The sequence below is a fragment of the Pseudorca crassidens genome, chromosome 6 (genome assembly GCF_039906515.1).
Source record: "Pseudorca crassidens isolate mPseCra1 chromosome 6, mPseCra1.hap1, whole genome shotgun sequence".
Classification (NCBI taxonomy): Eukaryota; Metazoa; Chordata; class Mammalia; order Artiodactyla; family Delphinidae; genus Pseudorca; species Pseudorca crassidens.
Window position 1 is genome coordinate 18,844,530 of NC_090301.1, and position 15,831 is coordinate 18,860,360.

Here is a 15,831-nt window from a genome sequence, read left to right on the forward strand (position 1 = left end):
ACCTGCCTGCCCCTCTTGCCTCCTTTTTGGTGTCTTGCTTTGCAATCTCCATCCTTATCCTTCTGAGGGTCCTTCTCTGCCAACCCTCCCCTCCCCTCTGGCTCCAGGACCCTTGACTGGAGCATACACTGGCTTAGGATGTATGTGGCTGATGGGTCTGAGATGAAAATGCTGGTAAGAATCCTGGGGATCCTGTTAAATGCAACCAGCCCCACACCTCTCCTTGGCAAAGGCCTATCAGCTTGGACCAGGTGTACCGCTAGCCCAGATCGTTCCTTTGCCATCCTCTGGTTTGGGCGCACATAGCTCCACGGCAGGGCTCATAGCTGAATTTCAACCTTCACACACCCCCTGGGCCAGGCTCCAGCATTCGGGGCAGGACCTCCTTAGCTCTGTGCAGCAGCCCTGCTGGGCTCCTCTCTGACCCCCACCCCTACCTTTTCGAGCCCCTATCTTCACCCTGGCTCCCTACCCAGCCTAAGGGAAGCTTGCACCCATTTCCCAGCTTTGTAGAATCTCCGCCTTATAGAGGAGCAAGGGTGTGAGAGGGGTAATTGCTGGGAGGCCCCACTGCCTCCTAGAGGAGATGTGCTTTCTCTGAGCAAAGCCCTAGGCCCTTTGAATAACAATCCCTCGTGGTATTAAGCTCCAGCATTTATTGTACAAAGCATTTGCATACCTTGCCTCTCAGCTGTCTCAAAAACTCCCTCTTCGTTCTTCCTCTTCCTCCCCACTCTTCAGAGGACTAGTGAGCTGCAGAGGCCACCCCTGAGCCACTGACCACAGCGAGCCCGGGTTCTGGGGCAGGTGGTAGAAGCCCCCAGCCATGGTGGGGTTGAATGTGGCAGCAGCCATCAGAGTCCGTGGCACCAATGTGGCTTCTTTCCAGCTCCCTCTTTGACTCAGTTTATGATAATCTCGCCCACATAGGCAGGGCCTTCAAGGTCCTTGGGAGGCCCTTCATCCTGTCTCTCAGGGATGCTTGAGTTTTCAAGCCCCTGGTGGACCAATCCATGGGGAGGGGTGGCCCAGATCATTGCCCCAGCCCAGGGGAGTCAAAGCGATGTTGGAGAAAAGTCAGATTTGGACCTGGGCATTTCCCAGGGGCCCAGCTGTGCACAGTCAGGCATCTGCTCCCTTGGGAAGAGTCCTGGACCAGAGGTCAGAACACCCAGGACCCAGTCACATAGCATCCCCCAGCCTCAATTCCCTCACCTATAAACTGGGGCTATTGAGTCCTGCCTTGTCTCTCTCACAGGGTTGTTGTGAGGATTCAAGGAGAACTGCCTGGAAATGCTTGTGGTTCAGAAAAGAACTAGGGCACTTACCATAGGACCTCCCTTCCCTGCCTCTCCCCATGGATCTCAGGGTTGGGTCAGGGGACCAAGGACAGAGTTCTAGGTGGGGTATGAATTCTGCTTCATACCTAGATGGGTTCTGAAGTCCATCGCCCCTGTCACATTTGATCCTCCTAATAGCTTCCATTCTTCATCCATTTCACCAATGAAGAAACTGCAGCTCCTCTGAGAGGGAGAAGGCTTGATGAGGTCATCCACTTAATTGGTGACAAAGCCAGGACCTGAACACAGGGCTCCAGACACCAAATCCAGGCTGTTAACCGGAGGCTGACCTGAGCTGTGGCCAAAAGCCTCAGGCCTCAGCAGAGCCCCAAACCTTTGTGGGCTCCAGAGGAGCCTGGGGTTCCTCTGTAGTCACAGGCTCCTAACTGTCCCCTTGTGGGCATGGTAATAGTAACAACAGCTAAATATATGCAGCTTTGTCTGAGCACTCAGCATGTGTTATATAAGCCTAATAATTCTGTATGGTTGGTACTATAATCCCCATTTTACAGATGAATAGACTAAGGTACAGAGGTTATGTAACTTCCCCAAAAGCCACGCAACTAGGAAATGGGGGCTCTGGAGTTGAGCCCAGACCCAAACTGGTCTCAGAGCCCAGCAGCCCATCTCTGCACTGCCTGTATTGGGGGCAGGCAGTGGGCAAAGGGAGATCTGGTATCTACCATAAGCTGAGCTGCCTTCCCTCCAGGAAGGTCCATGGTTACTAGGACCACCCAGCAAGATGCTTTCAGGAAGTGGCAGTGTGACCCTGCCAGGGTACGCCCTGTCTCTACAGGTGTCCCCACCTGTACAGTGAAGGAGTTGGGGGAGCTAATATTTGTTGCAGCCTTTGCCAGCATGGCCTTCTAGGTTTTCTGAGACCCACGGGTCCAACTCTGCTCCCCACATTAGCAAATAAGGAGGGGGTGCGCAGAGGCCAGGCTGGGCCCGAGTGTTCTCACCTTCCTACCGTCCCTCTATGCTGGGCAGGCTGATGGTCTGCAGAACACGGTGGGGCTCACACCCAGCCAGGTGCGAGGATGATGGCAGGGAAGCTGCCTGGATTTGCTCATTGGCTGCACTCAGCCAAAGGCCAAAGGGGACGGAGGAGGTCATATCCTTTCCATTGGTGCAGCCGAGACCCCGGTGCAGTACGGTGTGCCCCTCACTCCCTCACAAACTCTTCGCAGAGCCCACCTACCCCTCAGTCCCTGAGTCCTCAGTGAGGTGGGGGTGGGGGCGGAGCCTGAGCTGTTGATCCTTCATCAGCTCGGAGCTGGGATGTCCGGATAGATGCCCACTCTAAGCGCCTCTCCCTTCTGCCTCTGCCTTCCACTCAGAGCATTAGTGGGTGAAACTTGCTGCCTCCCCATTCTTGCAACTCTGGCCTCCTATTCCTCATTTTCTATCTGGGGAAGTGACAAGAAAGCAAGAAGGAGAGAGAGTGAGACCTCGGCTGGACCCTCAAGACCCTCTGCTCCCTCAAAGCCCTGAGTTTTGTTCCTAGGGAGCATCCCAACCTCTCATCTTTCCCCCACCAGGTTCCACCTGCACATCCTGAAGCCTCCACCCCTGTCCCTTTAGGATCCTCCAGGGTCCTGGGATTACCCCCCCCATTTTCCCCTAGACTCACCTCCCACGCTCCTCCTTGGTTCCTTCTGATTTTTGTACCCTCCACCAGCAAGGAGGAACACCCCAGGAGTTAACAGCAAGTGAAGAATGCAAGAGGCCCCACAGAAACCCCTCCCCCAGCTGGACTTCCCAGCCATCCTCAGTCAGGCAACCCAGGACCAGGGATCCTGCAGAAAACCTGCCCACTTCCATCCAAGTGCCCTGAAGTCCCAGGCCTCCTCACCTCCTGAAGTCAAGCAGTGGGAGAGAAACGCCTTGAGATTATCGATTCTGACCGGAGTCACCGGGTGCTGCATGGCTGCAGGTGGGCTCCTGTCTCAGAGACCCATCTTCAGGCAGCATCCCTCCTTAGTGTGCCCCTCCAGAGCCAGGAAGCCCCACAGGTACCCAGAGACTCCAGGCCACCTGGGAACCACATCAGCTTTGCTAATACCCCCCTTCGCCCCTTTCTCGGAGTGTATTTACTTCCACTCCCCCTGGGTTGGGGGACCTTGTACGGTGCACCTGTTTTAACTCCTCTACTCCTGCTAGAGCAAGGTGCCAACTGCAGCCTAGTTCTGGGATAATCAGGATGGGAATAGTTGTGAGGGTAGATGGTAAGTTGGGATGACAAGGGATGGGGAAAGATAGAAGAGAAATGGTTGGGGGGGATGGAAGGGGGATCACGAGTCACCCATTTGCCACAAATTAGTGAGAACAAACGAATGAGAAAAGGAAGGGAAAGAGAGAGATGGGATGGAGAGGTAGAGAGGAGACAGAAGGGAGATGGGAGGAGGAGGGACTACATGGAAGAAGAAGGAGAGACCTAGAAAGGGGGAGGAAGGACAAGCCACTAAAAGTTGTGCGGGAGACGCCCCAGCGCTGGCCCGGAGGCCTGGGAGCCCCGGAAAGGCAGGAAACCGGGGAAAACAAGAGGGAGACAGGGAAGGAGATCAGGTCTCCAGGGAAGAGCAGAGAGGGGGAGAGGAGAGGAGGGAGGAGTAGCGGGGATGGAGGAAGCGGGGTAGATAAAGGGAGCAACGGCTGCCGACCCGGAGCGCAGCGACAGGAGAGAGGGAGGGAAGCGGAAATTTAAAAGTGAAGATGCAGATAACGCAGCCTGGAGACGGGAACCCGGGTGGGGGTGGGGTGGGGAGAGGGGAGGCGAGTGGAGCGGTGAGGTGGGGGGGGATGGGTGAGAAGGAGGGAGCCCCCTACCCCCTTGTGGCCCCGGGGGTACCAAGGATTGGGGTACCCCGCCCCAATCCTGTTTGCTCAGAGTCAGGGAGGCGGAAAAGAAATGGGCTCCTGACCCCTGCCAGAGCGCGAGGCCCAGGCCCATCCCCCGCGCGTCTCCCGGGTTGCGAGGTGCGGGGGGCTGCCGGGTGCGCTTGGCTGCCGCGCGGCAAGTCGGAGACTTTATTGCGATGGGGCGATAAGAGGGGCGGGGGCGGGGTCCGGGGGGCCGAGGCTGCAGCTCTTTAATTAAAACGGAAATTGCGGCCCCTGCCCGCGCGGGGGCCCGGAGGGTTCCGAGCAGCCTGGTAGCTGGGAGCATCGCTCCAGGACCCCTCCATCCCCCGCCACACCCGGGCAGCCCCCTCCCGCCAGGCCTTGCTGGACCCAGCGCCTTCTCCCTGTCACCCGCTGTCGCCTCGGGCGGGGATCGGTGCCCCGGAGCGCAAAGCCTGACGCGATCCCCCTCTCCCACCCCCACCCCCACCTCCCACCGCCCAGGCCCTGGCGGCGATGAGACAGAGCGGCGCCTCCCAACCCCTGCTGATCAACATGTACCTGCCAGGTACCAGGGACCAGCCGGGGGCTGGAGGCACCAGGACCCGGGGCGGGAAGTCTGGGCTGGGGCTTGGAAAGAGGATACTGCGGTCCAAGGGAAGGGGGCGCGGTCCAGAGAATCGGATCTCTGGGAGAACTGAGCAGTCTAGGGCGCTGGGAGACCTTAAAGGCAGATGGAGCGCTTTGGGGTTTTAGTGTGAGATTTAGAGGACCTGAAGTGAGCCGACTGGGAGCCTGGGAAGCCAAGAGCGCCAGTTCAGCGGCTGAAAGAGCCTGGCAGGGGGAGCAGAGGTCTACAGTGTGGCAGGGGACTCAGTGCGCATGCAGTGTTGGGAGGTTGTGGTCAGCCGGGAGTCTCCTGTGCACCCTCGTGGCCCCTCACCTCCGTGCTCCGAGCGTTCCCACCAGCCCAGCTTTCCAGGCGCCCTCTCCTCTCCGGTGGGCTCTGCGCGCTCCGGCTCGCTGGCGCAAACCCCGCTCGGCTTTATAAGGCTCCCGCCGGCCCGTTCAGAAAGCGGATTTCCTTTTTCCTGGACGCGTTTCCTGACTTGGGCGTTATGGAGGGGCTCCGCGCGGCGCGCGCCCGGGCCAGGCTCCGGGAGGAGGAGCCGGACGGATCGGGCCCCCAGCCTCGCGCCGGGGAGCCAAGGCACCCCCCTGTTCCCCCTTGAGCCTTGGCCTGGGGCCCTTTCGGGCAAGTCGGCAACCTCCGCCTCGATCCGCCTGATTGTTTTCTCCTGCTGCCACAGATCCCGTCGGAGACGGTCTCTTCAAGGAAGGAAAGAGCCCTGGGTGGGGGCCGCTGAGCCCCGCGGTACAAAAAGGTGAGCTGGCCAACGGGGTGGACGGGCGGAGGCGAAGACAGTGGATCGGGTCCGGGGTACCCACCGCATACGGACAGGCGCCACTGCCGCCTGAACAGAGGGTGGGAGAGATACGCGATGCTGGGCTTTGGGAAGCAGAGGGTCGGGGCATGGTTGTGGGGAGGCTCGGGGTGGGGGGAACATTCATTTGGCCTTTGGCTCCTGCACCTTCTGAGACCCAGGATTGAACTCGATGGCCAGGGCAGATGAAGATCCTGCCCCACCCCCTTTCAGCTGGGAATGTTTTTCCTGCTGTGGGGCTGGGGCTGAGGTGCTTGGTGTCATTTCCCTACTGGCAGCGGGAGCCCAAGGCATCGGCACCGCCCAGCAAGGTGACCCGGAAAATTATTCCCTGGCCACTCCAGGCCGACTCACCATTAGCACCAGGGCCAGCATCCACCTGCCCCACTGGCCCATGCCAGGCTCTGTGAGCCAAGCCCTCTGGGCCGTTGCAGTTGATTCCCAGGTTGGCCACCCAGTCTCTGCCGGTGGCTAAATTATCCTCGGTTTTGCCATGTTGGCAGCCGAACCTGGCCGGCCTTCCAGGCCAAGCCTCCCCACAGGTCCCCACCCAGTCAGTACCCTAGATCTCACCAAGTTACCGTAACCAGAAAAACAAGGTTGGCAACTGCTTTATCCAAAAGGGAACACAACACCCAACAGGAATGAGCTTCCAAGCCTCTACGCCCCTCAGTACCAGATGCACATTTTAACCCAAATCTTCCCTTGCTTCTGACCCTAAAATTCAACAGTCCTGACCTGGAGCCAGGCAGCTCCTCACCGGGCTGGTGTGGAGGGACTTGGATCAAAATGATGTTGGAGGGCAGCATCTGGGTCCTGAGCGAGTTGTTGAAAAAAGAAGAGTTTCAGCAGGCTCAATTTAAAACAGACAGTTTCGAGGAAAATCCTTTATTCTGAAAGAGTGTGTGTGTGGGGGAGGGCGGGTAATGCTATCAAGATTTTTCTCCAACTGTCTGATTGAGGCTCCAAGACAGAGAAGCGGGAGTTCTCTCTCACTACCCACTTACCCGGGAAAGCCTCCTGGCCGTTTTTAGCACCCCCCCAAATCCAGACGGGGCAGAAGAGTCTGGAGATTAGCCAAAGATGGGAGGAGGCAGGGAGCCAAGCAGAGAGGCTTCCCGGTCTCCTCTCCTCTTCTCAGAGCGGCGCATCACGCCCCCAGGGAACTACGACACCTTGGTACCCTGGGAATCCCGCCTGTTTCGAAAAAAGAGGCCGAACCGGAGTAGCCCCAGCACCAGACGCTGGCAAGGGTGGGGAGACTTCAGAGGCTGCCATTCCTCTCACGCTTAGGGAGCCACTGTGCCCATTCTTGTCTGATGTGGTACCTCGAGGAAGCCAGCCACCACCTCATCTCCACCTCGGGCAGGGGGTCCAACTGTATGCCTTGTCCGGTGGCTGGGGTGATCCTGCTGCAGGCCTGCTTCTTCCCTCTGGATCTCTGGACGTGGTCCGGCTGGGATGTGGCAGTCTAACCACCTATGTAGGCTACCCTGTGCGGTTGTGCAGGCTCTGCACCGAGTAAGAGCACTAAGCCGAAGGGCTGATATCCCGCCTTTGCTCACCTCCGAGAGCCCTGTGCGTTGGAGCGCCTCTACCTCTATACAGAGGAGGTGACGCTTCCCTTTCTCACCCCAGTTCTCATAAAGCTGTGCGCCCGCGGGGTTGCGTCCTCCTTAGTGGGAGACTCGTTTCCATTGTGCAAAAGCGCGGTACTGGCTAGGGACGGCTTTGCTGATCAGCGCCTCCCTGGCCAGCCGCCCCAGCTGTGCCCAATTACACAGCTGGACGTGCCCTTTTCCTCCCTGATATCGGTCCCCACCTCCGACTCGGCGGGGAGGGAGGTCGTCTCCCACCTCACCTCTTCCCCCGCCGCTAGCCTCCCTCATCCCGCCGGTAGCTGACTGCCCCGCTTCCCCACAGGCAGCGGCCAGATCCAGCTGTGGCAGTTTCTGCTGGAGCTGCTGGCTGACCGCGCGAACGCCGGCTGCATCGCGTGGGAGGGTGGCCACGGCGAGTTCAAGCTCACGGACCCAGACGAGGTGGCGCGGCGCTGGGGCGAGCGCAAGAGCAAGCCCAACATGAACTACGACAAGCTGAGCCGCGCGCTGCGCTACTACTATGACAAGAACATCATGAGCAAGGTGCACGGCAAGCGCTACGCCTACCGCTTCGACTTCCAGGGCCTGGCGCAGGCCTGCCAGCCGCCCCCCGCGCACGCTCACGCCGCCGCCGCCGCGGCCGCCGCCGCGGCCGCCGCCGCCCAGGAAGGCGCACTCTACAAGCTGCAGCCCAGCCTGGCCCCACTGCCCTTCCCCGGCCTCTCCAAACTCAACCTCATGGCCGCCTCGGCCGGCGTCGCGCCCGCCGGCTTCTCCTACTGGCCGGGTCCGGGCCCCGCCGCCGCCGCCGCCGCCACCGCCGCGCTCTACCCCAGCCCCGGGTTGCAGCCCCCGTCCGGGCCCTTCGGCGCGGTGGCCGCCGCCTCGCACCTGGGGGGCCATTACCACTAGACGGGGCGGCCGGATGCCCCGTGGCCTCTCCCAGACGCCCAGAGCCTCGCTCAATCCCATCCACATCCCGGAGAGGGGCCGGCGCCTCCGCCGCTGTTCCTTCAACCTCAGATTTTACTCCGCCCGCTGCACCCCCCCGGGGGAAGGGGCCTGTAGTCGCCTCAATCTTCCTTTAACACCGGATTTGCCCCCCGCCTCATCCCGCAACCCCCGAGGGAGGGTGACTGTGCCTGCATTTCCTCTAACCTTCTTCTAGACCTCAGATCCCTGAAAGGGGTTCTCGGGTCTCCCCTGATTTTTCCTCCCCTCCATCTGTACTTCCCTCTGGCTTCTGGAAGCCCCTCCATTATGATCCCTCTCTTATTCCAAATTTTCTCTCTCTCTCTCTCTCTCTCTTTTTTTGTCCCCCACGGAGCTGCCCCGATTCCAGTATGACCGAGGCCCAGCAGAGTCCACCTTCTCCTCCCCTGGCACCTCAGCGGGCTTGGTAAGGGCCGCGTCTCCCTTGACACTTCTAGGTAGCTTCCGGGCCCCCTTCCTCCCGCCCCCAACTTCCCACAGGACTGCCTTGTGTTTCTATTACCTTCCAGACCTATTAAAGCTCCCAAGCTCCCCACTGCCTCTTCTCTCTGTTCTTAGCTGCACCAAAACCTTGACTGGGGTTGGGGGTGGGTGTGGTTGTGGAAAAGGTCGTGAGACGCCCAGCTCAGGCCTGAGCAGAAAGGCCTGCCAAGGAAAAGCTCGAGAGAATGAGGGCAGGCAGGCTTCGGTGCTACTGGAGGGGAGCGCGGAGCCTCTAATGCATGGGCTCCTGCTGCAGCGCCCCTCCTACCTGGCAGTCGAGCCCAGCCTGCCTCATCCGGCCTTCCACTTGCCCCTTCCCCCTACCCCATCCCAACTTCCCTCCCAACGCGCAGCGGCATGCCACCTTCCCCCATCTCACCCATGCTTACGCAAGTTCCTCACCTCCTCCCAACCTCCACCCCACCTTGTCTCATCTTCACACCATCTCAATCTTTCCTCAGTCCCTCCATTTCATCCCCTTCCCCACCTCTCCTCTCCTCTCCATCCTACCTTCACTCAGACTTTCTCTCTCACTCCCACTCACAAACGCTCCCCTCCCCGGTCCCCCTATCTCCAGCACTATCTTTTCTCTGGATCTGCCTCCTCGTTTTCAGGAGGAGGGAATCTCCCCTTCTGCGCCTGCCGCTCCCCTCCGGGCTTGCGGCTGCAACCTCCTTCTCGCGGGCGGCGCGCGCCCTCTGCTGGTCTCAGGAGGGTAAGCCAGAGCCAGGTTTTGCAGCTAAACTGAGAACCCGACACTTCAGGCCAAACTTGGCTTTCAGAGAGGAGGGCGAAAAGGGGGAATCCTAGCCCTGCACCCCAGGTCCGACCTCGAGAAGTCTGGGAAGTGGGTCATCCTCCTGGCAGGGCCATTTTCCTCACCACCTGAGGCCCTTTGAATACTGTGCCCACCGGGGGCCACGGCTCTTATGCTTTCTCCGTGCCTTTTACAAAACCTGTTGGCAGGAAAACTGCCTTGAACGCGTTCCTTTAGGCGGAAACAACACGGGGGAGGTACTTGAAGTGATAGCCAGAACTCTGAGCTGCACACCAAGGTAAGCTCATTGCTCCCCCTTCTCCATGGTCCTAGTGTTTCTTTCCCAGGAGCCATATCTCTTCCTGGACCAAAGGTTCCTCGCTAGTTGGTGGGAGAGTGCCTGGGTTCCCACAAGGCAGTTGAGATTTCCCTGTGCCCCATGGGCCGGAAGGGAAAATGCAGGGGGAAGGCAGGAGAACTAAGTGCAGGGAGGGTCTGAATGCCCCTTCCCAAAGGGAATGAAATCATCGAGGTCCACCTAGGGAAAGAGTCTTTACTTCTTTTCATTTCATCTTCACTTTATTTTTTTCTGGTTTTCCAAATAACACACTCAGCATAGAAAATTTGGAAAATACACAATAAGGGCTCCATGAAATATTAGTTGAATTAAGCATGTAATGAAACATGGGGAAAAGTCACCTACAGTCTCATTACACAAAGGCCACTATTTATAACGCTTTGTCTTAATCTCCTTTTTTCTCTGTGCCCTTTGGAATTGAATGGTACCCTGCTTTAGTCCCTTAACATTCTGGTATCAGCATGGTCCATGCCGTTGTTATGCTCTCTAGACTTCATGGGGTAAGAAGGTGTGGGATCATGTATTCCAAGGAGCAGATGGCCAGGGGAGGAATCCAGCCTGGTGAGGGCCTCAGGGACTTAGAGGGAGAGGCAAAGGGCCTCTTTGCAGGGGGCAGAAGTTGGGAGGGAGAAAGAATGCACTGGGAAGACAGAACCAGGTTCCAGAAAGGTCTGGGCTGCTAAGAATTGTGGGTTGAATGTAAAAAGGTGAAATTTCCTGGCAAGAAGTGTGAGGTCCTGTACTTAGATCTCTAAAGGCTAGAGTGTGAGACATGCAAGGGTGGTGCTCTGTAGAGCCTATGTGTAAATTAGTGGTGTCTTAGTTAACACAATGTTACACGGGAGCCTGTATGGTAAATGCAGAAAAAAACATTGTGATCTGAGGACACATTGATGCAGCTATGGCACTCTAGGATGCAGGAAATGATCCACTTGCTATAATGATTGTGCCCCCAGCATATTGTACACAGTGTTAGATAACACTTTCAGGAGAAGACCAAACAGACAGAATAGTGGACCCAGGAAGTGAGGAGGAACAATGCTGGAAAACCAGCCACAGGAGATGTGGTCTGGAAAATCATAGTGGGGAAAGAGGCATGGGAGCTGTCCTCAGTTATTCAAAGAGATGTCCTGTGGCAGAGCACCTGGATGCGTGTACTGGGACACACGGTAGAAAACTACAGTGAGACATATATGTCAGCCTGATCTAATGGAGAACTTTCTGCTATGGACCATGATGAGGAGTGCTTTGTCACTGGAGTGTTCAGCAGACCCTTCCTTGGAGGTTGAGAGGGGAGGTGTACTAGGTGACTTCAACCTTGAGACTCTTGAAGTCCTGTGAGTGAGTTGCTAAAGGAGGGATTTAGACATCGTTGGGAAGCTGGGGGATGTCTTGTTAGATTAGGGGGTCTTCTTACCTGTGATATCACATCCTTAAAGCTCACCTTGCCCCGCTGTTCTTTCCTGCACGAAGAGCCAATTTGGGAAGCTGATATATAGGACTGGGCATTGGAAAACCCGAGTTCTGGTCCCAGATTGTCAACTGACTTGCTAGTTAACCTTCAGATAATTCTGGGATTCCATTCACTGTGGTCTTGGGTTGACTCTACTCCACCCAAACCCTGATGAAGCCACACTCATACCACACTCAGCTTCCTGTGATCCAGGCCTGTCCTCATTGACCCTTAACCTCTTGGTCCTTGGCTCTCCCAGATATTGATCCCACCATTGCTTCTCTCTCCCAATCCAGGGTCCAGCCCCTCTCTCATTCCCTGAAGGTCTGAGCCTTTTCTCTATCTCTTCACTCATGTCATTGGTGAAAATATGGCTCACTTCCCCACCCCTTGCCGCGTGCTTGCACGACAGAGTTTACAGAACACTTTCACATCCACTGTTTTATTGATCGCCTCCAGGGTCATGGAGGAAGATAGGGCAGGGATTGCTTTATCCACTTGGAGGATGAGTAAACCAAAGCCCAAGATGTTAAAAAACTTGGCCAAAGTCTCAGGGCTTGTTCTAGGACCTGTGCCTCTGGTTCCTCACCAGGCTTTTTCCCAGTGCTTGGAGTGGTTTCTCCATCGTCCCAAGTGGCCTTGGTCACTGTGTTTGTAGGACCACTCCCCCGCCCTCCCGGGATTACACAGACCCGTGTGTCCTCCAGTAACGTGTGCTCCTTGTGACCAAGCTCCACTTGCCGTCATTTGCAGATGGAATCAGAAGTCCAGCTAGCATGCTGTGTGAGGACATCCATGCCCACACACTGCCCTAGACCTGCACAGCCACAGAGAAATGATATCACCTAGGGCACCAAGGCTTACAAGGCATTTTCTCATACATAAGCCCATGTGACCATAGACAGACATCAAAATGCATTAGATCTCACTGTGATGTGCTTTTCTCAGAGCCCTCTGCTTTTTCGGCCTTCATTTTCCCTTCAATGTGTCTTTGAAATGCACTTAACTTGTTCCTCAACCTCTTTTTATAATTCACATCAAGTAGACCTGCTGATAATAAAAATGTGCCCTACCATTCATTGAACCTGACTCTGCGCCAGGCTCTGCCCTGTGCTAATGCTTTACCTGTGGTCTCTCCTTTGACTTGGCCACACCTTGCCAGGTGGGGATGGTTACCTCCACTTTCAGATGAGGAAACTGAGGCTTGGAGAAGTTAAGTGACTGGTTCAGCCTGTGACCCCAGAGCTCAAGTCCTCACCCATCACACCAGATCCCCTCTCACTGGGCCTTCCTGGAAAGCTTCTTCATGTGGATGTGACCTGCAGACTACCCATCGCAGACATACTCCATCTAATTGTCTAGTCGTAGCAGAAAATGACAGGTTATAATGGACATATTGATGACTTGTCTTACGCATGTCTTTAGTTAGTTAGTGCCTCTGTCTGATTTAAAAAAAAAAAATCAGACTGTTCTGTTGCCCCACTGTCTTTTGCAAGCCTTCACTTTCCTAACTGTGCTTTGAGTAGATCACTGTACTCTAGGGCGTGGCTGAGGGTCTGACTACAACTTGACTTTGGTGGCAATTCCTACATCAGTTCGGTCAGCAAGATTTTCCCCTGCCCTCCTCTTTCCTGGGATGGTGGGTCTTGAGGCAAGTGGCCCAATGTCCCATTGACTGTAACTTTTTCTATTTCTGAGAATTCTCTCCTACTGGATCTTCTTTGCTATTTCCTCCTTTCCTTTCTTTGTAAAAAAAAGGCATGATGGTTAAGTGCAAGGGCTCTGGGGCTGGACATCCTAGGTTCAAGTGCTGGCTCTGTTACTTACTAGCTGCGTGACCTCGAGCAATTTACTTACTTCTTTGTGCCTCAATTACTCCATCCGTAAAATGGATATGATAATAACAGAACCTACCTCATAGGGTTGAAAGAATACATGATTATATAAGTACCTTTGTACACATATCAGTGTTTTCTATTATTAGACAAACAAATAAAACAACCGCAAAGAAAGCAAGCACCTGCCTCTTCCCCTCCAGTCCCAATCAGATGCCCTCCACGTGTCCTGGGAAGGATCTTGAGTGGCTACGTCTACTTTTCTAAGCCAGTCACCCACCTGGTGAGCTTCACCAAGAACCAGCCTCTTGACTGGTTATGTGGCCACAACCATCACATGGGCCAGCCTCCTATACTCCGTGCATCCTCCATGTCTTTACGGGGTAACTGGAGAACGTACTGAATTGAAAATGATAGGATCTCAGCTAGTTACCAGCCGTGTGACTTTGGGAATATGGCCCCACCACTCAGAGAATTCATTTTCTCCTTTAAAATATGGATAATTGTAATGCTTACTTCCTATGGTTAGTATGTGGATTAAATAAAAATAGTATTAGCAATAGCGCTTAACACACTTCTCACTCTCTATGACACATTTAATAATATCCTAAAATTTTTCTCAAAACGACAGACACAGCTAGCTCAACCCCCCTCCCCACCCCAAGCTGCATGCTCCTCACTTCCTGTAGTGGAGTTGTCATTGGGAAGTGATTGCCCAGCCAGGGACTAATTTTCCAGCCCTCCTTGCATGTTGGTGGGAGCCATGTGCCTTGTTTTTGCCAACAGAATATGAATGAAAATGATAGTATGTGTTGCTCCTAGGCCAAAACATTTGGAAATGGATGTGCCTTCTCCATACTCTCTTATTCCCTTTCTGCCACCTGGATTTAGAGGACGACTAGTTCCTTAGAGGTGGCAGAGCTCCATTATGAAAGGATCCATCATAGAGAGAGAAATCACTCATCCACATGCATTGGACTATTACATTTAATTTGGAGGTTTCCTTTTAACAGCAACAAACATTACCATAACTAATACTCAAATCACATTTAATCCTTACAACAATCCTCCGATATAGACATGATGATTTCCCTGATTTTATGATGAGAAAACTGAGGCACCGAGAGGTTAAGTCTAGAGTCACATGGTGAGAAAGGGCAGAGCAGAGTCTGAACCCAGTCTGACTTCAGAGGCAGTGAGTTCTTTTAACCACTAAGGATGTGAAAGAGCTTTATACATTAAAGTGTCCTAGAAGTAATAACAAAGGCTAATACTTATTGAACACTTGTGTGTCAGGCACTATTGAAAGAGCTTTACATTCATTTAATCCTCACAACCTTTTGGAGTTGGGTCTAGTATTATTCCCATTCTATAGATGAGGAAAACTGAGGCACAAAATATTAAATAAGTTGGTTGGAATCACAGTGCTGCTAAATGGTAGCAAGGTGATTCAACCCCAGCAGCCCAGTTTTCACTCCCTTCCCCATCCCTTATTCCCTTGATCATCTCTCATGGAGGAATGAGCAGATTTTGAGATTCTGAGAAGCCCAGGAAGTGGCAGGACTATTTCCCCAAATCTCAGCCCAACCCCAGGCTAGGTTCCCAATTCCAGTGCTCACCTGGGTTCCAGACAAATAACAGAGTGAGAAATACATTTTAGAAGTCTTGTAGCCAATGTGACCCTTGCATTTATCTCAGAATGCATGATGGAGTAGAGGGAGCCCAGATGGACATGGATTCAAACCCAACCTCTGTCTACTCCCTGTAGGAATGAGAAGGCTACTTTCTCTGAGCCTCAGTGGCCTCATCTATAAAATGGAAACGCTGATTATACCCACCTTGTTGGTTTGCTGCAAGGGCAGAGTATGTGCCTAAAGATTCCAGCTTGGAGGACTGCTCCAAAAATGTCATCCCCCCAGCACTGACCAGCCCAGAACAGACACCTGCCCTGGGAGCTCAAACCACCTCCCCCAGTCTAATCCCCCAACACTGCATCCCACTTCTCCTTCCATGAGTCGGAGAAGCTCCTTCCTTGAGATTCTGTGAGGTTGTGGGAGGAGGAAGTAGCAGAGGAAGGCTGGAAGGCCAGACCCTGGGTTCCTTTTTCTGGAAGAGGAGACCAAGTTGCTTAGCAACACAGCAGAAGTTGTCAGGGAGGCTCCATGCAGGGCTATCCTTTATCATCCTGCAACATGGAGAGATCTGGGGATACACTAGACGGGGAGATGAGTGGGGAAAGTAGGGAAGAGTCCCAGGCTCTGATGGTAACCTCTGGGCTTCATTCTCCTTTCCTGTGATCACCTTCCCAATTCTCCAACTCTTTCCCCTTGGTTTTCTACCTTTGACACACAGAGGCAGAGAGACAAGTTCTAGGGTCCATCCTGTACACACATCTGTCCATTGGCCATGTCCGTAACCATGTGCCTAAGGGCCAGATTCAGGACCACCTTATATGTATATTGTGCTTTACAGTTTACAAAGCACATCCATATATGTGATTTCACCATATACAACAGCCTCTTTAATTCCTGTATGACAGACGAGGGAAAAAAGTCTGAAGGTCCCACCATGAGGAAAGAGCAGGGCCCAGATTTGCTGCAAGTCTCAGCATATTTCCACTACATATCGTAGCATGGATGTCAGTACAGGCTTTGGCATAATGTCGTGCCTGCTATTCCATGTCCTCACAGTTTGAAGATTCTTAATGCCTAGTGTCCTAAGG

General features: G+C 54.5%; 1 protein-coding gene across 1 annotated transcript; it reads left to right on the top strand.

Moving 5' to 3' along the window:
* The first annotated feature begins 4,700 nt into the window (after positions 1-4,700).
* Positions 4,701-8,142, top strand: FEV (FEV transcription factor, ETS family member). Its single transcript, XM_067739836.1, has 3 exons — positions 4,701-4,752; positions 5,495-5,569; positions 7,553-8,142. The coding sequence occupies exons 1-3, from the start codon at positions 4,701-4,703 to the stop codon at positions 8,140-8,142; spliced, it is 717 nt and encodes a 238-aa protein (XP_067595937.1).
* The last annotated feature ends 7,689 nt before the right edge of the window (positions 8,143-15,831 follow it).

Bases quoted from the DNA above. Each gene is read 5' to 3' on its own strand.
- FEV (XM_067739836.1), top strand. From the start codon at position 4,701: ATGAGACAGAGCGGCGCCTCCCAACCCCTGCTGATCAACATGTACCTG. The intron at 4,753-5,494 runs GTACCAGGGACC...CTGCTGCCACAG, and splicing joins GATCAACATGTACCTGCCAG to ATCCCGTCGGAGACGGTCTC. The intron at 5,570-7,552 runs GTGAGCTGGCCA...GCTTCCCCACAG, and splicing joins GAGCCCCGCGGTACAAAAAG to GCAGCGGCCAGATCCAGCTG.